At 45.3% G+C, this 23,261-nt stretch overlaps 1 protein-coding gene across 1 annotated transcript in view; it reads left to right on the forward strand.

The window, feature by feature from the left end:
• The window catches only part of DTD1 (D-aminoacyl-tRNA deacylase 1), a 167,504-nt gene that overhangs the window by 12,849 nt on the left and 131,394 nt on the right, over positions 1-23,261 (forward strand). The window contains exon 4 of the mRNA XM_058563306.1: positions 16,738-16,844. Within this exon, the coding sequence (XP_058419289.1) occupies positions 16,738-16,844 (107 nt within the window). The remainder of the gene's footprint in view (positions 1-16,737; positions 16,845-23,261) is intronic.

The following is a 23,261-nucleotide window of genomic DNA, read 5'->3' on the forward strand; positions in this document are numbered from 1 at the left end:
TATGCGCACAGTCCTTTATTACCAGTTGTGTGTGAGCAAATTCTCATTACAGAAACATGTGTTGGACCAGAACTTTCTGTCATTACCAGTGTGATTTATGCCTGAGGGAGTGTTTGGGGATGAATAACAGAGGTTGGTTGTAAAGTAGTGGTGGCTCATGTGGTTGGGCTCGTTTATGTCTGTTCTGTGTTTGGGTGGGCCTGTGTTGGACCTTCTTGACTCATCAAACTAGTAGCCAGATGGAAGGTTGTTAATATTTATACATGTACTTGGGTGTGTACTCTTACCCCTGGTTATGTAGAAACTGGGGCTAGTCAATAGCATGTTACTTACAGTGGAAAATCCCTTACTTGTTTCTCTTCCCCAAACTCTGAGGGCCTCTTCTCCTTCTGTTGTAATGACCCAGGGCACCAGACAGGTGAACCTCAGAGCAGAGGTCAGGTTTACCCAGGGCTTTCCTGGTCTTAGCACTGAAAATCCTGCATCCCCAGAAACCCTTCAGCTCTGGGAAAATTGGGATGACTGGCACCCTAGGAAGCAGCCTGTGGCAGGGCAGTTCTCAGTGCTGCTTAGGCTAGATGATATCCTCAGTGCGGTGTGCAAAAACGCACCCCTGTAGGCACAGGAAACGAGGTAGAGGTCAGGATGACCATCAGGCTGTCTGTTGTAGCTGGAGGAACGACAGAGCTCATGAACAAGTCCCCAGGAAAGGTGCATATTCCTGTCCAGCTCTAGGCAGGTTTGGACTGGTCTGACAGGGTCCAGGAGGTTCAGGGACAAACAAGGATGGAAGAGTGGAAGAGAGACCAAAACACTGAGAAACATTGACAATCTGATGACTTGGTCGTCTGGTGGCTTGGCCTGCTTCTCTCTTTGTTAGCTGCAAGGACAAAGAGGAAGAGATGTTTAAACTGGAACCCAAAGGGAGCGAGAAGATGCAAACTGTAGTATCGGGAAGTGTCTGCAGTGTGGCCCGTTCCGAGGCTCTTCCTGTGTCCCAGCAAACTCTGTAGGGCTGCACACTTTCTTTCTTTTCTTCCTTCCTTTCTCTTTCTATTTACTTCTTCTTCTTTCTTTTGCATACAGTAAAATTCACTCTTTTTAGAGTTGAGTTCTGTGAGTTTTGGCAGATGCCTGTTGTTATATAACTACTACCACAATCAGGACACAGACCAGTCCTAACATCCCCCAGATGCCCTTGTGCTGCCCCTTTGTAGGCGGCCCCTTCCCCCGTCGCCAGCCCCTCATCTGTTTTGTGTTTCTATAATTTGCTGCACACTCTTTGATGAAGGGTAGAGCTGGGATTTTCAGGCTGGTCAGTCACCCTCCTGGAGGATAAACTGCATGGCAGATTCCCTTGAGTGCCCATCCACCAACAATTTTATGTAGGTGAAAATGGGTTAAAAATGAACATTCCTGATACTGGGCAAAGTTACCTGAGATCAGCATGCAGCTGGAAGGGAGTGATCCCAAACTGTTCTGGGGGAGGAGGGCACTTGGCTAGGGCATTTAGGCAGTCAGGAGCAGAACAAGTCAGGGGCGTGTGTGAGCTGGTCCCTGATGGAGCAGTGAGCGTCAAAGTGGGGAGCATTGTCTCTGTATGTGGAGTGTTCAGAGTAACCGTGGGGCCTGCGCTGGGCCACAGGGTTAAGGGGTCAGAATTGGGGTGGACTGGAAGTGAGGGAGGTCCCAGGTAATTACTGCAGAAGTAACTGAAGCTTCTGCAGTGGGTAGAATGCTTCTGGGTGCAAGAAACAGACAGCTGTGCCCAACTGTCCTAAATAATAGAGGATTTATTGCTTTACAATTGAAACATGCAGAGGTACGGTGAGTTCAGGTTCAGCTGGAGCCAGAGATTCCCTCTGTCCTCACTGCTGTGACTGTTTCTCTGGGATTCTCGGAGCCCTGCTTTCCTCTGTGTGTATCAGCCTTGTGCTCAGCCTGGCCTTCTGCAGGATGGCAACAATGGTTGCAGTCTTCACAATTCACCATCTGAAGTAAGAGAACAAGCCTTTGTCTCTGCATGTCAAGCAGATGTCCTGAAGTTCGCTTTGGTTGGACCAGCTTGGCTCACATGTCCACCCTTGAACCAATGTGGGATGGACTGTGAGGCTCAGCTTAGGTCACGTGTTTCAGGGAGTATAGAGTCAGCCTCCTGGTGACTACTTGGAGCCACAGTGGAAATCTGGGGCTGTTGGGAAGGAGGAGGGATAAATGCATGCTGGGAAAACTACCTGAAAAAGCCCTTCCGTGTCCTTGACTTGCTTTATTGGTGGGCCACTGGGAGGTGGGATAAATAGGAGTGTGGGCAAGGGGAGTGGGTTGTCCTAGCAGTACTCTGCCTTCCTGGGGGCGGGGATGGGGAGGGGCGTGTCACAGACGTGTGTGCAGTTAGTGAGGGTCACTCGCACCTGTGTCTCTTCTTTCAGCAGCTGGAGGTGAGGGGTGAGTGGCGTAGTTACCCTGAGTGGCACGTTGGGGCCTCTTCTGCTCCACTTGGCCTTGACTTGGTGCTTTAAACTAAGCTGGCCACCACACCCACATGACCAGAAACCTCAGCACCCTTGCCCTGTTTGGGGCAGTGTGTTGGGAACCCCCTGCGTTTGCGTCTGCCCTTGCACTCCTCCGCACTCTAGTTTGGTTCTGCTGGCCCCCTGACCCTATGGGGGTGTCGGGGCATCTCCCCTTTGCAAGAACTTGCCTACCTTGCCTTATGCTCCCCTTGTCTATTGCTGCATAACATACTACCCCTAAACTTAGTGGCTTAAAAATAACCATTGTGTCTCCCTCACAATTTGTGGGTCAAGAATCTAGGAGGGGCTTGGCTGAGCGCTTGTCTCTGATCCGTGTGGTGTTGGCTAGGGGCTGGGGGATCTGCATTTAAGATGGTCTCTGTGCATCTCCCCCCCACAGCCATCTTATCCTCCAGGGGCCCCATATTGCTTGGGCTTCTCAAAGCCTGGCGGTCTCAGGGTAGTTGGATTTCTAACATGATGGCTGGCTTCCCCCACAGTGAGCATTCCAAGAGACAGGCAGTGGAAGCGCCAGCCCCTTGATGCCAGACCTAGAAAGTGGTGCAGCATCATCTCTGCCATATGCTATTGGTCAAAGCAGTCTCACAGCCTGCCTAGATTCAAGGGGAGAGATGTAGACCCACCTTGCAAAGGAAGGAATGTCAGGGAGTTTGTGGCCATCTTTAATCCTCCATGGCTCATAACTCTGGTGCTCTCAAAGGGTTTTTCTCATTCTCTGGCTCTTCTTCAAATAATTGCTTTAGGGGGAAAAAACCTAGTGCACAAATTCATCAGTTTTCCCCCTCTACTGTAGAGTGAGCCGGAGGTTAAGGGTGCTTTATTGAACCCCCTGACTGAGTGGGCCGAAGAAACTGGGTTTGGATGTGGCCTTCTGCAGTCCCCCAGGAATCTCCATCCTTCAGGTGATTGCTGAAAGTACTGTTCAGTGGGAGGCATTAAACACTCTCAAAGTTGACTGTTGAGCATGCATTGCTTTTATAGTTAGGAAAAAAATAAATGTTATACCAAAATGGAATGGTTGAAAAGAAGGATCTCTGCTCTCAAGCTCCTTGTTCCAAGTCTGAGCCATTTGTAATGGGCCCAGAAAAGCATTCACCTGTCAGCTTTGTTCAGCAAATCAGAAGCTGCTGCGGTATTAAAAAGAGCTGCCTGTGTATTCTCTGTGGGGTCTGATCTATCGTGGGTGGCAAAGAAGAAATGTGGAAAGACGTTTAAGGAGCGCAGAAGCTTTCTGATTGCCTCGGCTCTGTTCTCTCCCTGGGACATCCGTTACGTCAAGGTCTCCTACAGGTTCATAATGCAAAGAGAAGGCGCCAGGGGGAGGAAGACCACATCTAGTTTTTGGTTTGTGGTTAGTGTTTAATTTTTATGGATTTATTTAATTTTCTACTCTTTTTTGCTACTTAAAACATTTTAGCAGCATGAGTGAGCTTTCTGTGGAAGCCTGTTTTATATACTTGGGCAAGGGCAGTGATGCCAGAGGTATTATTATTAACGTAAATTCAGGGAATCACAGTGTGGGGTCACATCTACGTTGTTGATAAATGGCAAGGCTGGCAGACTGTGGCACAGGCTGATGCTGTCATGCAGAAGTTGATACAGATGTGTGACTGATTTTGGCCAAATCAGTTAATATTTTCTATCCTTCCTTCCATTTATTTTATTCTCTTCAGTAATTGGCTTACCAACTTCCTTATTTGTTTCTGCTTGTCTCTTTTTGGTTTACACTTATATTATGTCATCTCTGTGGCTACAATTTACCTTCTCTCTACCCGAATGGCAAACTCTGTTCATTTTTGTTTTTAAATCCTAGCTTTTCATGATTTCCTTGATTTGCTTAGTAGATTATCCAAGGTGAACAACAACCTAATTTTACCACTTCCCCTTTCCCCACCTAAATACGTGTCTGTGGGTACCTTAAAAACAATGTTAGTGATGTGGTGATGGTTCAGTGCCCTGAGGTAATAATGGCAGAGTGCCTTATGCATCGCGTCATAGGTGTTCAGTTATTTTGTATGATGAATGCCTCCGGATCCAGGGAGATGAGGATAGCCTTGTTTTGGTGGATTTGCTGTCCTGTCCATCCTCTTTCTCCCTGGACTGCTTCTACCTCCTGTCCTTATTTTCCTTAGTCACTTTTCTATCACCTGAACTTCCTCCATGCTTCTGATCATGAGTTACAGACTCAGCTCTTTCTTCTTGCCCAGCAGAGTCTGTTATGGCAATTCAATTTGAATAAATAAAGGCCATTTTAAAAAAGAAGATACAGGCATAGGTGGAATGAAGCTCCTTTCATTGTTGTCACTATCCAAGGACATGAAATGACTCAGGATGAAAAGACAAGTCTGAATCTCTTACCAGGGGAAATAGGAAGAGTTCAAAACCTTAGTGAATCAGGGTGTACAAATTCAGAAATATTGAAAAATTAGTTGGCTGTCTTTTAATTTTCTTCAGACAAATGGTTTATTAAGCAAAGGACTAGTGTAAGTGGTATAGTGTCTTAATCGCTTTCTTTCTCTTTGCTGTGTCCTGAGTGAATCCTCCAGTTTTCTAATTCTTTCCATGACTTTGTCCAGTCTGGAGTTTAGTCTGTCATTTGAGTTTTAAGTCAGTCATTTATTTTTCGTTTTCGGTATTTATTTGTTCTTTCAAAAATTAATTTATTTTTTATTGTGGTAAGTACACATAACATAAAATCAACCATTTTAAAGTGTAGAATTCAGTGACATTAGTATATTACTGTGCACCCATCACCCTATCTAGTCCCAAAACATTTTCATCATCCCAAAAGGAAACCCTGTGCCCATTTAGCAGTCACTCCTCGTTCCCTCCTCTCTCCAGCTCCTGGCAACCACTAATCTGCTTTTGGTCTCGATGGATTTGTCTATTCTTGATATTTTGTATAAATGGAATTATACAATATGCAGCCTTTTGTATCTGGCTTCTTTCACTTAGCATAATGTGTTCAGGGTTCATCCATGTCGTAGCATGTATCCGTACTTTATTCCTTTTTATAAATAATATTTCATTGCATGAATATAACACATTTTGTTTATCCATTCATCCATTGATGGACATTTGGTTTTTTCCCAACCTTTTGGCTATTGTGGATAGGGCTGCCATGAACATGCATATACAAGTTTTTATTTGAACACCTGTTTTCATTTCTTTTGGTTATGTACTCAGGAGTGGAATTGCTGGATTATATGGTAATTCTGTGTTTAACTTACTGAGGCACTGCCAAATTCTTTTCCACAGCAACCTAACCTTTTTACATTCTCACCAGCAAGGTATGAGGGTTCCAATTTCTCTGCATCCTTGTCAACACTTGTTATTTTCCATTTTTTTGATTATAGCCATCCTAGTGGGTGTGAAGGGTACATCATTGTGGTTTTGATTTGCATTTTCCTAATAACTAATGATATTGAGCATCTTTTCATGTGCTTGTTGGCCACTTGTATATCTTCTTTGGAGAAATGATTTTTAAAGTTCTTTTATCATTTTAAAATTGAGTTGTTTGTCTTTTTGCTGTTGAATTGTATGTAATTTATAAATTCTGGATATTAGACCCTTATTAGACGTATGATTTGCAAGCATTTGCTCCCATTCTGTGGATTGTCCTTTTACTTTCTTGATAGTGTCCTTTGATGCACAGAGGTTTTAAATTTTGATGAAGTCAAATTTTGTCTGTTTTTTTCTTTTGTTGCTTGTGTTTTTGGTGTTATATCTGAGAAACCATTGCCAAAGTCCACTGTCGTAAAGATTAACCTTATGTTTTCTTCTCAGAGTTTTATAGTTTTAACCCTTACATTTAGGTCTTTGATCCATTTTGAGTTGATTTTTGTATATGGTGTGAGGTAAGGGCCCAGCTTCATTCTTTGGCCTGTGAATATTCAGTTGTCCCATTACTATTTGTTGAAAAGACTATTCTCTCCTCATTGACTGGTCTTTGCACTCTTGTTGTTGGTCATTTATGTATGAGTTTATTTATGAACTCTCAATTCCATTTCATTGTTCTGTGTGTTTATCCTTATGGCAGTACTACAGTGTTTTTTGTGTGTGTGTGTGAGGAAGATCAGCCCTGAGCTAACCTCCGAAGCCAATCCTCCCCTTTTTGCCAAGGAAGATTGGCCCTGGGCTAACATCCGTGCCCATCTTCCTCTACTTTATATGGGACGCCGCCACAGCATGACTTGATAAGCGGTGCATTGATGTATGCTCGGGATCCGAACCTGCAAATCCTGGGCTGCTGCAGTGGAGCGCACGCACTTAACCGCCACACCACCGGGCTGGCCCCAACGTTGTTTTGATTACTGTAGCTTTGTAGTAAGTTTTTTTAAAAAATTTTATTTATTTATTTTTTCCCCCAAAGCCCTAGTATATAGTTGTATGTCATAGCTGCACATCCTTCTAGTTGCTGTATATGGGACGTGGCCTCAGCATGGCCGGAGAAGCGGTGCGTTGGTGCGTGCCCGGGATTCGAACCTGGGCTGCCAGCAGCAGAGCGTGTGACTTAACCGCTAAGCCACGGGGCTGGCCCTGCAGTAGGTTTTGAAATTGGGAAGTATAAGTCTTCCAACTTTGTTCTAATTAATTTTTGAATACATAATATGATCAGGTAGTTCAGACATCAAAATGATATGAAAAGATCTACCTTGAGAAGTCTTGCTCTCACTCTTGTTTCTGTCCAATCTGTTTCCCTTGCTCTCTATAGGTGATTGCGTTTATTAATTTTTTTCTATCTTTCTAGTGTTTCTTTAGGCAAACTATATCTCCCTTTTTATACAAAGGTAGCGTGTTTAACATGTTGCTTTTTAAAATATTTTACAGTGTTTCCTAGAGATTCTTTCCACATTAGTTCATAGAGAACTTTCTCACATCTCTTCTTTTTTAACAGCTGTTTAGTGTCTATGGTGAGAACATAGCCTGGCTTATTTAATACATGTTGTGTTGTTGGACTCTTGGGTTGTTTCTGATTTTTAGCTTATGAAACAACAGTGGTACAGTGAATAAATTTGTACACATGCCGCATCATATGCAAGCGGATATACTGTGGGATAAATTCCCAGAAGTGGGATTGATAGATAATGCCAGATGGCCCTCTGTAGGCATTGCACCTTTTTGCAGTGTGTGAGACTGCCATATTCCTTATAGCTTTGTCAACAGAGTGTATTTTGATCTAGAATTTTGCCTATCCTATAGGAGAAAATGACATCTTATTATAGTTTTAATGTGCAGAGTGTGGTGAACTTTTTTTCAGATGTTTAAGTGATTTGCATTTCCTTTTCTGTGAACTGTGCATGTGGTTTGTCAGGTTCTTTGTTTCTGTAAGCTTTTTATATATGCTATGAGTTGCAGATATTTTTCATCCATTTTTTCATTTGTCCTTTGATCTTGCTTAAGGGATTGTTTGCTGGACAATTTTTTTTTTTTTTCACTGAGAAAGACTAGCCCTGAGCTAATCTTCTTCTATTTTGTATGTGGGTCACTGCCATAGCATGGCTGATGAGTGGTATAGGTCCATGCCTGGGATCCGAACCCACGAACCTGGGCGGCTCAAGTGGAGCATGCTGAACTTAACCACTATGCCACAGGGCTGGCCCTAGACATTTTTGATCCTTAAATAGTTGATTATCAGTTTTTCAAAATGTCTGCTGCATTTTGAATCATAGTTTCTTATGATTTCTATGACATTTCCTACTCCAAAGTTACAAAGACATCTGGCTATTTTTCCCCCTAGGGCTTTTGTGCTTTCATTTTTTACTTTGAAATCTTTGATCCATTTGGAATTTATCCTGTATATGATGTAAAGCATGGATCCAAAATTTATCTTATTCCAGGTGGTTACTAAATGGTTTCCCAAAACCATTTATTTAAAAAAAACCATCTTTACCTCCACTAGTTTGAGATTCTGGGTTTATCTCATATTAAATTCCTGTATGTATTTATGACTTTTAAAATCGTATGGAAACAAAAATTCTGTTCCTTTTGTCTGTCTATAGGCTGAAGACAAACTGTGTTAGTTATTGAAGATTTTCACTGTGCTTTCATATTGGGTGAGTCTTGCCCATGTTGCTTTCTGGAGTTTTCCTAGCTATTCTTATTTGTTATTTTTCTATATGAATTTTAAAATAAGGTTGTCTAGTTCCAGAAAATAATCTGTGTTATTTTTATTTGGATTGCATTAAATTTGTAAATTCATAAATCCTGTGGTCCATGATGATAATACCCTCTAGCATATTCCCTCACCTCCCTTGACCGTTTTTTGGAGTGTTGACCTTGCTTGGCAAAACTCTAGCCCTGGTTAACACCAGCCCTTGGCCTGCCGTGTGCCTGTGCAGCTGAATATGGCTGGAGAAAACATCCATCATGTTGACCAGTGTCACATTCATGACCTTGACCTGCAAGTGGGCCCAGCAATTGTGATACATTGACCTGTTAATTCACTCTGCTCTTCTCCTATGTGACTGCTTTCTCTACTCAAACGTTCATCCTCACCTTGGCTGTTGACCTTAGGTCACCTTTCCCTGAGAAATTGAAGCCCTCAGAAGAGAACTTTCAGAAGTTCCCCTCACTCCACCTGCCAGCCTGCCAGCATCTGCACCAGGAACCGCTTTCCTTCCTGTCGCAGCGGCTGACCCCTCTGCTGCCCTCCAAATCCCTGTCCTGGCCTGTTCAGGGACATTCTTCCTACCGTCCTCCTCTGTCTCCCCAGTCAGTCATTGCTCCTTCTCTCCTGGATCATTCCTACTGGATTGCAAATGTGCTGTTAGTTCTCCCATCTCAGAGACAGCCTCTCTTAGCCCCCCTTCCAGCTACTTCCCCATTTCTCTGTTCCACTTTACTGCAAACTCTCTGAAAGAGCTGTCTGTACTCACTGTCTGTCTCTATTCCTCTCCTCTCATTCTCTCATAAACCCACTCCAGTCAGCCTTTTGCCCCCACCCCTCCACCATGAGTGCTCCTGGCGAGGGCTCCATGCCCTCCACTTTACTAAGTCGGTTCTCTTCCTCAGCACAACTACACAGTCTTTTCAGAGTTAAGAGAAGTGAGCTTCCTTGCTAGCCAAGTAAGTGTTTCATTTTTAAACAGGAAAGGAAGCTGATTTTCTCCAATGTCTTTTTCTCTAAGTGTTAATGCCTGTGAACGCATTTCCTAGTCATGAGCTGAGCTGATTAAAGCTTCTCTGCTCACTGCGTAGTATTCTTCTAATGTATGCCTGTGAGAGATTTCCCAAGTGTTCCTGTAGAATTTTGGCATCTGTAGTCAAAGGTGAAATTGGCCTCTGCCTTTTTTTTTAAACACTCATGTTCAATTTTAGTATTAGGGTAATACTAGCCTTGCAGAATAAATTGGATAGCTTTTAATCACCTTTTGTGGTCTGGACCAATTTAAATAACAGGAATTACCTGTTTTAGTAGAACATGTCAGTCCAGCCCTTTGGGCAGCCTTCCCTGATCATGGCCCTGGTCCAGTTTCCCAGCACCCTTGGGCCCTGTAGGCAGTTCATTTCACCTGCATCTCCTTTCTTTCTTTTTTTTTAATAATTTTATTTATTTATTTTTTTTTCCCCAAAGCCCCAGTAGATAGTTGTATGTCATAGCTGCACATCTTTCTAGTTGCTGTATGTGGGACGCGGCCTCAGCATGGCCGGAGAAGCGGTGCGTCAGTGTGCGCCCGGGATCCGAACCCGGGTCGCCAGCAGCGGAGTGCATGCACTTAACTGCTAAGCCATGGGGCTGGCCCCATGCATCTCCTTTCCATCTGGAGTTTCAGATATATTGGAAGAAAGTTTACAGATTTTTCTGTAATTTAGAAGGATCTCTATATCTAGGGTCATATCCCTCTTCTCATTGTGGTTTAGTTGTAATTACTCCTTTTTTTCTCAGAGTTTTTAGTATTTTTTCAGAAAACTAGTTCTTAAGTTAATCTGTCATCTAGTTATTTTTTTGTTTGATATTTCATTATTTTCCTTTAATCTTCACTTTTTTCATTTTACATACTTTCTCTGTGTAGTTTATTTGGTTTCTTTTCCTGTTACTGTATTTCATTTACTTTCAGTTTACTTTCTAATAAATGCACTTAAGGTCCAAAACTTCAGAGTTTTGCTTGACTCCTCTTTGCCCCACATCTGGTCCATCAACAAATCCTGTTAGCTTTACGTTTGACACACACACAGAATCCAGCAACTACACACCACTTTTGCTATCCCCACCCTGGCCAGGTCCTGGTCATCTCTCATCTGAATTATCATGACAGCCTCTCAGTGGGTTTCCTGCCTTGACCTGGGCCTCCCTTCAGGCCGTTCCCAACACAGCAGCCGAGTGACCCATTTCCCCCATAGATGTGTATCCTAAGGTAATAACATGCTTTCAGATTTGGGAAGCTTTTTAGGATCACTCTTTCTTCTCAACGATAATTACAAGAACAGTTATGCGCGTGCACACACACACACATACAGAAGGAGAGAGAGAGGTATGCACACCATTCTGAGGACTGTGGCTCTACCCTTTGGGGTAATGGGGGATGATGGTGGTGGTTCTGAACAGAGGCTCACTCTGGCTTTGGGGGCTCCCCCCTCAGGGGAGGGTCAGAGTTTACAGGCTCAGTCCTTTGAGTCCACCTTTGAATCTCTTTGAGGCTGTTCCTGCTGTGTGTCTTTTGTCCCCAGAGGCCGTAATCTGGGTCAGAACACTGCTCTGAAGCCCCTTCAAGGCCCTTTTCCTCGCTAGGTATGAAGACTTATTCTGCCTCACTGCATTAAGGTTAAGTGATGCTATTAGTATACTCCAATGATAAAATACATAAGAAACTCATGATAAAATGCCAACAACATAGAGATGCACTGAGTTTGAGTGTAAACCCTCTCCCATTATTACAGTCCTAGGGAAAAATCACAGGTCATGTTTAAATTCTATATTGTATTCAAGACCAAAGGCTTTCAAGTCCAAAGGAATTAAAGTCTGAAATCAAATCCTATGGCCTGATGAGTTCAGAAACTGCCCTCCCTGGTTTTTTACTCTGCTGCTTTCGGTGGAGGGGTGTCTGTGCCCAGTGGAGTCCAGGTTCTCGCAGCAGCTGTGTCCGAGCCGTTTCACAGGGGTCCATGTAGGTCTTTCAGGATCTCAAACACTGCATTGTCCCGCACAGGCTCACTTGCGCCTCGGTGAGGAGACTAGGCAGCCTTGGACGTAGTTATCTCAGGCAGAATGATGTTAAGGGCCCCAGCAAAGCCCAAAGATGAGCAAAGCCTGATGGTCAGAGAAAACCTTGCCTTGAGCCTCCCTGTTGCGCAGCAAGGGCTACATTAGTTGTCTCGAGTCCATGACATCAGAACTTCAGCTCAGATGAGAATTTCACCTCCCAGCAAGAGGTTGATTTTGGATCTAAACATTTCCCATGGTAATGTCTGTTTCCCCTGGAAGCCCCTGTTTTTAGCTCTTTGGTTTGGAATTGGGATGGCCCCTCTTTGGTGACAGGTGCCCTCACTCTCCTGTGAGTAGGCACTTTCCATGCTGGGCCACAGGGCCTGTCCCTAGTGTCTTTTGCCACTGAGTCCCAGGCCTGAGACATCTGCTGCCCAGAGGAGGTGTCTCCCTCTAGTGGATTGAACCACTGAAGAGCCAAGCAGGGACTACTGATAAGGGGGGACTTGAGCGTGGGGAGAAGCCATAAGATTCCCGGGATCGCCGATCCAGTTCCCCCCATGGCCCTGAATGTGGATGGAATCTCACAGTGGTTCTAATGCTGCCCACCTAGGCCTGGCCCTCGCTCTCTGAGAAACTCAGCTGCTAGGGCCTCTAATGTACCCTTTCGCTGACAACTGAGTATTTTCTCCAGCCGAGTCACTTAGGAAACACCATTCCCGGAGCTGCTGGTGTCTGCCAAAGGCTCCCAGAGCCCTTGCCTCTGCTTTCCAGGCCTCCTTGAGCTTGGTTGGCTGCTGTCTTGGAATCCTTGCACCAGTGATGGTGCTCTGGCTCAGCTGAGCCCTCTGGGGAGGTGGGGGCCCGGAAGCAGCTCTATAGAAGCAGCTCCGTGCTCTCGGACAGCTGCCATAGTGCCCGCGGCCCGCCAGGGTCACACTCCCTCAGGCTCCAGGCATGATGCAAGCCTCTGCATCTAGACCAGACTCCTCCAGCCACAAGAGCCTAGCCTCACCACGTACTTATTTTGAGCCCTCCAGGTCCACGCATTTGCTAGATTTGGTTCTCAGCCTGTGCACTGATGTTGGGGTCTCCATCAGTAGCACCCTCTTCCCTGCCCAGGCTTTGAACACGTTGAAAGTAACAAAGAGGAAGCCTGGGTGGTGAGGATGCCGCCTCGACGGCAGAGGGAGCTGCCTTTGAGGATGTGCTTAGGTGGCCTGGCCTGAGGCTCAGTGTCCAGTACCAGGGTCCAGGACCGGTGCCTGGAAGTAGGCTGAGCCCCAGCCTAGTCACGGCCCTGCAGGGCTGGCTCTGAAGAGCAGAGAGCTTGGGCCTTCTATTCTTTCCATTTTTCTTCAGTAGTGTGCTTTTTCGGTGTGGTTTTATGCCCCTCTACCCCCATTTTGTCTGTATACTACCATGAACAATGGCGGGAGTGACAATAGTAACAGTGACTGAGATTTCCTTTGCACTGACTGCCAGGCTCTGGGCCCAGTGCCTGCTAACTCACGTGCACCCTCCTTGTGGGGACTGTCCTGCTGCCATCCTGGAACGAACCAGGGCACAGAGAGGCAGGGTGTGGCTTCTTGGTGGGTGGTGACAGGCAGCTTAAAATGGTAACATTTTTTCCATTGAGCATTGTTCAAAGGGGTGGGGACGTCAGCCCTTGCAGGTAAATGCTGTGCTCTGGTTTGGGCCTGGGAGGGGCCCCGGACAGCTGCTGCTGGAGACCAGGTCATGGCGAGTTTGGCTTACACGGGGAGTTTTCCTGCTGGAAACATGGCACAGCTGTGTCTGACATGTGCTTCTCCTCTAGCTTTGGGTAGAACCCTGGGGCTTATATCTAAGAACGACTTGATTATATCACCATTGGAGCCCAGATGTTTTATAGATATGTTTCTGTCTTTTAAGATTATTTTAAAAAATGTTTTTATTTTCCCTGGCCAATATAATTTTTCTTGGGGGCTTTACTCTTTGATCTGGACTGGAAAAAATGTTACCATTTTAAGACCTCTTAAAATATGTCTTTGGATTTATTGTCTGTACAAATGGAAATTCAGATAATAGTTCTGTTCTTAACTGAAGAAAAACAGGAAAAGAAAATAAATTTCTTGCTACTTGGAATGATAAACACAGCGAAGCATATGTCGTATATCCTGGCAACAGAAATTCAAGGTCGGAAATAATTCCTTTCCTCCTGAGTCTGCCTTCAGCTTCCCTGAGGAGTGCAGCGGCTGAAATTTGCTACTAATTGTAGCCATAATTTTAGCATGCAATTAAACACATGATTTCCTTCACAGCTGATGTCTTTTTAGCTAGCCCGACATGGATAAAACAAAAGCTCCACAGATTTGAATGGCCGCTTTAATCTGATAGGAGGTCACGGAAAGTCACCATTATTTGAGCACATTTGGGGGACTGGATTAATCTTGCCTATAAAAATGGCGAACATCTTGGGTGCTGCTAATACAGTTTCCAGTGCTACTGTCTGTGCTCTGAAGGAAACCAACAGTTCGTGTGCCTATTTTGCTAAGATCCTCCATGAGGTTAAGGATCATTGGAGGGGGTAGTACCAGGTGGGGAGGAGTCAGAGGTGGAAATTGTGTGGTTGTGGTGGCAGGAGCAGAGGCTCACAGCGGTCACCCTCACGTGGTGGTGGGTCTGGGTCTGGTGTCTGAGGACCCCAGGACCTGAGAGCAAATCTGTGCTCCAGGTGGGAAGCCAGAGGGGCTCCAGCCCCAGGGTGGCCCACCTGGGCTGCATTTTTGTTTGCCTTGGCCTCTCCCAGAGGGTCATCTGTACAATAAAGGATATTCTGTGTGAAATAAGGGCCCTCTGCCCAGGGGAGTTTGGGGACCACCAGAGTAAAGAAAATAATAGGTTTCTTTACTCCAGGATGTCTTGAGAACTTGTTATGTGCGGCTGTACATCGTGATTCTTCAAGGGAGAGAGTTCAAACATGTGTGATTTTCTGAAAGTATATGATTGTGGCATTCTTTATGCAAGGAATACCTGGAAGGACACAGTTGGAAAGCTCTGTTCTGGTTTTGTGGAGCCCCTTGAACATGGCTTTTTATGATAGTAAGAGCAAACACTGATTTTGAGCACACCATGTGCTAGCCAGTGTCCCAGGCACTTCCGTGCTCGGTTTCATTGAAGTTTCACCAGGACTGAGGTCCTCTTGTTAGTATACCTGTGATGCAGGTGAGAAACTGAGCCATTGGGAGGTTAAGAAACTCACCAAGTTCTCAGAGCTAGTTAGAGGCTGAGACTGTCCTCTCTTCCAGCCTGAGTCCTGGTTGCCCTTCAAGTCCTGGACCCTGTGTAGGCTCACTCATGGAGCCTTTCTGACTCCCTCCCCATCCCCCAAGGTAGGGACTCTGACCCTTCTCTGGCCTCCAGAGCCAGAATCTCTCATGGTCTTACTGTGCTGTATCATCACCACGGTGTGCCCGTCTGTCCCCCACACTAGACCTCAGGGTTCATGAGTGCCAAGGCTGTCTGTGCCTTTGAGCTGGGTCTTCGATCTCTAGCACTGTGCCTGGCACGTAGTTGCTGTGAGTGATTTTCAAATGGGGACTGCATCTCATACGCATGTTTCTCACTTTCTGAGGACTCATACTGTTTTAATTCTGTGGACCCAACTCTTTTCTTAGTTTTGGATTTATCAGAGATGGTGTGCAAGCAACCTTCCCTACTTGTCAAGAACAGTGTGTTCCCTTGAGTAAGTGTCTGTATGTGTCATCAGCATCGTTTATGCCCAGCACTTAACAGAGGTGCTTGGATGGATGGAGTTGACATTCTGGTTATTCCATGACATCATCTCTCAAAGCATATGCTTGGGTTTCTTTATAAATGTAATTCAGCGTTTGGGACTTGATCAGATGCAGTTGAGTGGGTTTGGGTGTTAAACAGAGGATTTGGAATAGGACATAGAGAGGCGCTCTTTTCTGGGGCAGCCTGTGGCCAGTTTGACAGCACATCCTGGGGAACAGGTTGGTTCTGCTGCCTTGCTGGGGCAAGGGAGGAGTGTGGGGCAGGGGGAGAGGAGTGGCCCCCAGTTTTGGGCAGTCCCGTCCCGTGAGGAGCAAGGTGTCTCAGTTCTCTGGCCTTGGTGCCTTCAGTAGTTTGACCTGCCTTTTGACCTTACAGTGAGGAAGCAGGACCTCTTCTTACACCGTGCAGGCCTGTGGGCCAGTTGCAGGGCAGTGTATGAGATTACTTGGGAGGAGCATTCTAAGTTTCTTTTCCTTTTATATTTGATTTGTTTAAAAATTTTAATTATGAAATGTACGGAAAATAGATACCAGCGTACTCATTACCCAGTTGGTCACCTTTACTTCAGGTCTCTCTCTCAAATCCCACCACCCCTGCCTTCTCTTCAGTAGGAGTGTTGCTGCTATCCTGCGCTTGGCATTTATCTTTCCTGCCCATGTTTGTTTTGGGTATTTAAAAATATCATATAAATGCTATCATAATGATGGGTCTTTGTTGCAAGTTACTTTTTAAAGATCACATTGTATTTTTGAGATTTGCCGTGTTGACGGATGAGGCTGCCATATAGTATTCCACTGAGGAATTAAGGCAGTGTTTATGCTTTCATTCCTCCACTGAGGATAGTCAGATTGTGTCCACTTTTTTCTTTTATGAGCACTGCCAGAGTGAACGCTCTTGAACATTTCTTCTTGTGCCAGAGTTTCTAGAGTAGACTCCCCAAAGTGGAATCCAGAGTTGTAGGGTTTGTTTGACTTGAACTTTACTTGCTACAGCACCAAAATGCCCTCCAAAGTGGTTATACCAATTCACCTTCCCACCTTCTTACAGTCTTGTTAACCCACATTTTCCCTGACTCTTGGTGTTACCAGGTCTTTCCTTCTTGCCAAGGCTGTGGGGCGAGCAGTGGGGTCTGGGCTGTATAATTTTGCGTTCCCCTCACTACTCATGGGCTGGGCCAGTCCTGCTCCCCCAGGCTTCTGGTGACGTTGACCTAGGTGTGCTTTTTAGATGGGGTGATCTGGGATCTGCATCTCTTGTAACTTGGAATTGCTCTTTCAGATGGCAAGTTTGGTGCCTACATGCAAGTCCACATCCAGAACGATGGGCCTGTGACCATAGAACTGGAGTCCCCGGCTCCTGGCGCTGCTGCCTCCGACCCGAAGCAGGTAAGCCTGGAGCCAGATTTCGGGGTCTGCCTCCTGGATGCTTATAATATATTTTGGCTTCGATTTTGTTCCTGGAGCAGGTTTCATTCTGAGGTGGAGCAACCAATTCATCGCAGCAACCTAGTGTTTATTTTAATCCGTCCCTTCCCAGGGATGCATCTGTTTACACTGTGTCTCCTCAGTGCTGTGGCAGGCTGGACAGCGCTTCTCCCTTGCCTCCTCCTGACTTGGGACCCAGAGAAAATGTCCTTCACAGAGCCCATTTCTTCCTCTGGGCTCCTGTTCCCTGGCGAGGTGCCTTGGTGTCCACACACCGCTGGGTGGCAGCAGAGTAGTGGCACAACCCCACTCAGCCCTGGGCTGGCTGTGCACCAGCTCAGAACGGTTACCTGGAGTGGGTTTTGTCCCAGGTGTGGGTAGATGTACCACCCGAGGTTCTTTGTAAATCCTCATTTTTCTGAAGCAATGTCTGACCTGGATTTGCTGCCGACTCTGTAAGCTTTGACAAAAAATTTTAATTAAAGTAGAAACAGAAATCTGTGATAGTCCTTGCAACCTGTGTGGTTCTCATAGATGCTTAACACTTCTAAAGGCTTTAATTAATGCACTCACTCAATAGCCTTCGAGACGCAAGAGTGCGGCAGGCAGAGGAGTGAGAACTGAGGGACGTTCCTGTTCTTCCATCCCTCCCTCTGCCCCTCCCTCGCTGGGATGCTGTGAAGTGGAATGATGCAATAGGTGTGGGGGAAGCGTTGTATAAACTTACAGCTGTATGACCTGTTCAAAGTCATCATTTTTAAGTGGAACATAACCTTCTTTTTTGTTACTGATTCTTTGGATTGATAGAGAAGCAGGAACATGTCTGATGCAGTAGTGCTAGGCTTCTAAGGTGATAATTGAGGTTCCTGGAATTACTGATAACATTAAAGAAGATTGTAAATGATAAATCCACATGAGAATTTAAACTTTTTGTTTTGAAATAGTTTGAGACTTATAGAAAAGTTGAAAAGAGTCAGAGTTTCCACACACTCTTTACCCACATTCCCCTAATTTTACGTTCTTATAAAATCATAGTACACTGATCAAAACGTTGAAATTAATATTGATACAATACTGTTAACTATGCTACAAACCTTATTTAAATTGTATGTTCTTTTTCCAATGCCTTTCTCTGTTTCAAGATTATCCTCCATGGCATTGGTTGTCATTTCTCCTTAGTCTTCTCCAATCTGTGACAGTTTCTCTGCCTTTCCTTGTCTTTCATGACCTTGACACTTTTCAAGAATACTGGTCTGCTGTTTTGTAGAATGTTCCTCAGTTTGGGTTTTCTATGATTACATTGTGGTTATGCATTTGACAGGAATAGCAAATAGCTCAAAAGTGATCTTGTGCCCTTCTTAGGGCATCATATGAGGAAGTACATGATATTGATTTGTCTTATTACAGGGGATGTTAACCTTGATCACTTGATGAAGGTGGAGTCTACCAGATTTCTCCTCCCTATATGAAGTTTTAACCTCGCTCCCTCTGTCTGTCCTCTTGTTTGTTCATAGCAGATGACTCTTTCTGCTTCACAGAGAAAGAAGACAGCAGATGGCATTGCCCCTGCTTCTCTACCTCCTCTTCCCACTGTGGCGGCAGAGCTGTCCTGTCCATTGCTGAGGCCAGCACCTCCCCTTGGGCCAGGACTGGCTCCATAATTTGTGAGGCCCAGCGCAAAATGAAAACAAGGGGTCCCTTGTTAAAAAATTATTAAGAATTTCAAGATGGTGACAACAGAGCATTAAACCAAGGGTAGGGCCTTCTGAGTGGGTGCCCTCTGCTACTGCACAGGTTGCGTGCCTGTGGAGCCAGACCGCGGTGGACTGTGGAGCCCTCCCCTTCTGCCTTCTCGTCAGCCTCCACTAAGCCCTGTGTCCTCTTGTCGAGTCAGTCTGTCTCTCTCACTCATCCATCTTATTCCCATTGGCTTTTAAATATTCCCAAGGATCTCTAGCTGAGAACTACCTCCTTATCTGCACAGGCTCTCCTTGAGGTGCCCAGTGACCTCACTGCTTGATTTCCTGACCGTTTCTCAGGCCCGCTTTACTCGACCACTCAATAGGTCTTGCCCCTGTTGCCCACTCATCCCTGGAAACCAACTGTCCTGAACCTTGTTTTCCAGGATACCCTTCTCCCCCCATTTTCCTCTTACCTCTGTCTACTCCCTCTGGTTTTAGTTTATCATTATTTTGTAGTTTTGATTTATTATTCTGCTTTAACTCTATGTGGAGAAAAATTTTAGTCAAGTTTTTTTCATTCTAAATGTCATTCTAGGGCTGGCCCCGTGGCTTAGCGGTTAAGTGCGCGCGCTCCGCTACTGGCGGCCCGGGTTCGGATCCCGGGTGTGCACCGATACACCGCTTCTCCGGCCATGCTGAGGCCGCGTCCCACATACAGCAACTGGAAGGCTGTGCAGCTATGACATACAACTATCTACTGGGGCTTTGGGGAAAAAAAAGGAGGAGGATTGGCAATAGATGTTAGCTCAGAGCCGGTCTTCCTCAGCAAAAAAAAAAAAAAGAGGATTACCGTGGATGTTAGCTCAGGGCTGATCTTCCTCACAAAATAAAAATAAATGTTTTTCTAGAAGTGCTAGAGTAATTAATATATTACATCTTTCTTTCAGCCAGTACCCGATCTTTTCTTCTTTACAGCATAAAAACAAATAGGCATTATATTTTTAGCCTCTAACAAGCCATGCTAACTTATTAGGATAAGAAAATCTTTTATATCAGTTATTTATGAATCTTTTAGGATCTTTCTCTTTTTTTTTTTTTAAAGATTTTATTTATTTATTTTTCCCCCAAAGCCCCGGTAGATAGTTGTATGCCGTAGTTGCACATCCATTCTAGTTGCTGTATGTGGGACGCGGCCTCAGCATGGCCGGAGAAGCGGTGTGTCGGTGCTCGCCCGGGATCCGAACCCTGGCCGCCAGCAGCAGAGCGCGCGCACTCAACCGCTAAGCCACGGGGCCGGCCCAAGATCTTTCTCTTGAAGTCCATGAATTGTCCTGTGTCAATTTCAATTATTTGTACTAGTTAATTGACACCAGAAGTCTCAGACCCTAGAAAACTGCGCAGATCTCTGTCCTCTAGCTCTCCAGTAGGTGGCGACAATGTGATGGTGGGAGCTGGCCTTTGCCTGTGGCCTTTCCATTCTCAGTAAGAAGGGGGTTCCTTTTCCGGCAAATAGCTAATCTGTTTTCTTTTGTGTTGGTGGGAAGACTGTAGCCAAATTCTTTTTACTGATAGATAAATATGCATTTCCATCAACTAAGCTTTTAGTTCTAAGTGTTTTATTTTCCAATTATAATCCAATTAGTAGTGCAAACTGCATATATTATAGAGGAGTGGTTCTTTTGGAAAATTTTTAAATATATGTTCTTTAAACCATCTGAATAAACGAGCAGTGTATGTGTCTGTGTGCTTGTGTGTGTGTGTGTGTGTATGTATTTATGCATCAAGTGTCATTTTAGTATATGATAGTGTGCTGGGCACTGTGAGGATGAAAAGGAAGTGCCGTGCCCCAGTCCCTGCTCCCAGGGATGGATTTAGGGCAGCATAAACGTGGGAGGTTAATAACAGTGAAAGAGGGGGAGAACGGTTTATGACAACTCAAGAAACGTCACAAGGCCATCATTTCATCTCCTCCTTAAAACCCTTCGGTGCCCTCCAAATGCATTGAGACTACAGTCTACCCTCCTTTCATCTCCGGGGCCTGAGTACCCAGGCTTCTGTGGTGCTCTCTCTCCGGCCTGCTCTGCACCCATTTTTCCTTTAGTCCTCATGCTTCACCAGTTCTTGCCTCCTCTCCCTTCTGAGAACAGGTCCAGCTCTTTCCTACCTCTGGGCTCTGGTCTCAATGTCAGTGTCTCCTCCTCAGAGGAAGTGCTCTGACCCCCTCAATCCCAAGTAAGGCCCCGCCAGCTACTCTGTCATGTTGCTCTGATGATTTGTTTCACAGTACTTAGTGCCATCTGTTACTGTCTGCTTGTTGCCTTGTTCCTCATCTATCCACACCACTCCTGAAACTCAGGCTTCCAAGTCTTCTTCACTGCCATGCCCCGGGAGGTGAGCCCGGGTGTGTAGTTTGTTTTGGAATCATGTGTCCTGGGCCCGTGAGCTGTGCTGTCTATGAATGTCCTGAGTTTGGAGAAGGCCATTGCCACTGCCGTTGCCGCTAAGCTGGACAGGCCTCCCAGGGGCCTGGAGGTTTCAGCTGAGCTTTGGAGGATATGGAGGGGAGGAGGCACTCTTGGTTGTTTCCAAACTTGTACTTCAAATAGGGGTGGATTCTGATTTTTAAGAGTCCCAGAGCTGTATTTATGGGTGATGCAGCTACTGCTGGTGAAGACTGGGCTGGTGAAGGTAACTAGTTGTTTGCCTGCCTTAACCAGATCTGCTTGTTTTTGGAACAGGCCACTGCAGCCTCTGCATGTTTTCCCCTGGCTGCATCAGCACCATGCCAGTGCGTTTATAGGCTGCTGGGTGGGCCCCATGATATGTTCTTTTTTTTTTTTTTTGTGAGGAAGATCAGCCCTGAGCTAACATCCATGCTAATCCTTCTCTTTTTGCTGAGGAAGACCGGCTCTGAGCTAACATCTATTGCCAATCCTCCTCCTTTTTTATTTTCTTTCCCCCCAAAGCCCCAGTAGATAGTTGTATGTCATAGTTGCACATCCTTCCAGTTGCTGTATGTGGGACACCACCTCCGCATGGTGGGAGAAGCAGTGCGTCGGTGCGCGCCCGGGATCCGAACCCAGGCCACCAGTAGCAGAGCACATGCACTTAACTGCTAAGCCGTGATATGTTCTGACAGTGAGAGGAAGTTGAAAGAAGAGTATTAGTTCTTGCTCTGAAGGATGTGCTTCCAAAGGGAGCAGGGCATGGAGGCAGTAGCAGAACCACCAGACAGAGACTGTTTCCCCTGTTGCATTTTTGTGGAAGAACACGATTCTGGGAGGAGCATCCTGCTTATTACCTAGAAAAGATTGCTGGTGCGTGAGTTCTTCCGTGGGTGGCTAGATACTCGGAGATTTCGACACCCTAGTCAGCCATTCCTGATGGTAGAAACTTATTCTTTCTCTTCTTTTCATCTTAAATGCTTTCCCCTTAGTGGAGGTGTTTTCCTGAGTCTCAAGTGGATGGGGTTGCACGTGTGTGAGAGCAGATGGGGGTTTCTCTGATGAGGAGGGGCATTTTGTAATTGAGGGGCTCTTCCCTGAGCCCACCTAGTTCATAGTGTTTCCCTTTAATTATTTATATTCTCATTTATTTAGTGCGATTGAAAACCTTACTAAATTGAAATGCTGGAAAGGGCTGAAAAAATGGACTTTCAAATATACACCTTTGAATTAACGCACGTGTTGATTGACAAATCACTGGAATAAGTTGACCAGTGAAAAATGGTGCCAGAACCTTTAATTTTATGCCTCTCTCAATATCATCATCACTTCACCTATAATTTTCTGCATACGCTTTTGTTGTCAGCAGGTCTCCATCCCTTTGCCTGGAAACCTTGGAATGTCTAGATTGAGACATTCATGGCTTCTGTAGGATTGGAAAGAAATATGCAGGGTAGAGAGGGGGTGGGGAAAAGAGCTCCATTCAGTTTCATTTATTTGTACTTTCAGTGACAGAGCAGCCTTTTCAGTAATATGTGCTGTGGAATCCAGAAGGTGAAATGGAGGACAGATGAGGACACAGGTGGCAACCCCATTGCAGGCGCACAGAGATAGGCTCTCAGTTACTGCACATTTCAGTTTGAGGGACAAATCTAATGGGAAGTATTTTGAATATAAGGAAAATTATGTTTATGCCCGTAAGTTTGCATTTCTTCATAGAAGAACATTTGTTTAAATGTATATATTCCCTTTTTCATTCTTTTTTAAGTCTTGAACTCCATATGCTAGCTCCCCGGTCTCTGTTGGTTTCAACTTCAGTTTTTGCATAGCCTGAGCCAGGCTTAAGTTGACTTGCCTCAAGAGTGTGCTTCCAAGTCTGGTTACCAAAATGGTACCGAGATCCTGTCATTTATTCCAATCATTAGTTCATTTTGTCACATTGGTTTATTGAACAAATGTTGACTAAGAGTCTTGCTTTGTTTATACTGAAGTGTTACTAAAACAAAAGTGGGAACTTAGCAAGAGCTGCTTCATTACAGAGTTTTTGTTGTTGCTATTGTTCATCTTTGTCACAGTGTCATGGTGGGTGTGCCAGTCACCTTGCTTGTTGTACAGAAGGCTTCCCAACAGGGTGGGCTGGCACCTGGCCGAACTTCTTGGGCTACAGGAATCACCCCTGGTTTTCTGATCCCTTCAGTGTGGACATCCACTTTCCTGAGTTCGGAAAGCAGTGTAGCCCTCTGGGGAGAGGC

The sequence above is a fragment of the Diceros bicornis genome, chromosome 19 (genome assembly GCF_020826845.1).
Source record: "Diceros bicornis minor isolate mBicDic1 chromosome 19, mDicBic1.mat.cur, whole genome shotgun sequence".
Lineage (NCBI taxonomy): Eukaryota > Metazoa > Chordata > Mammalia > Perissodactyla > Rhinocerotidae > Diceros > Diceros bicornis.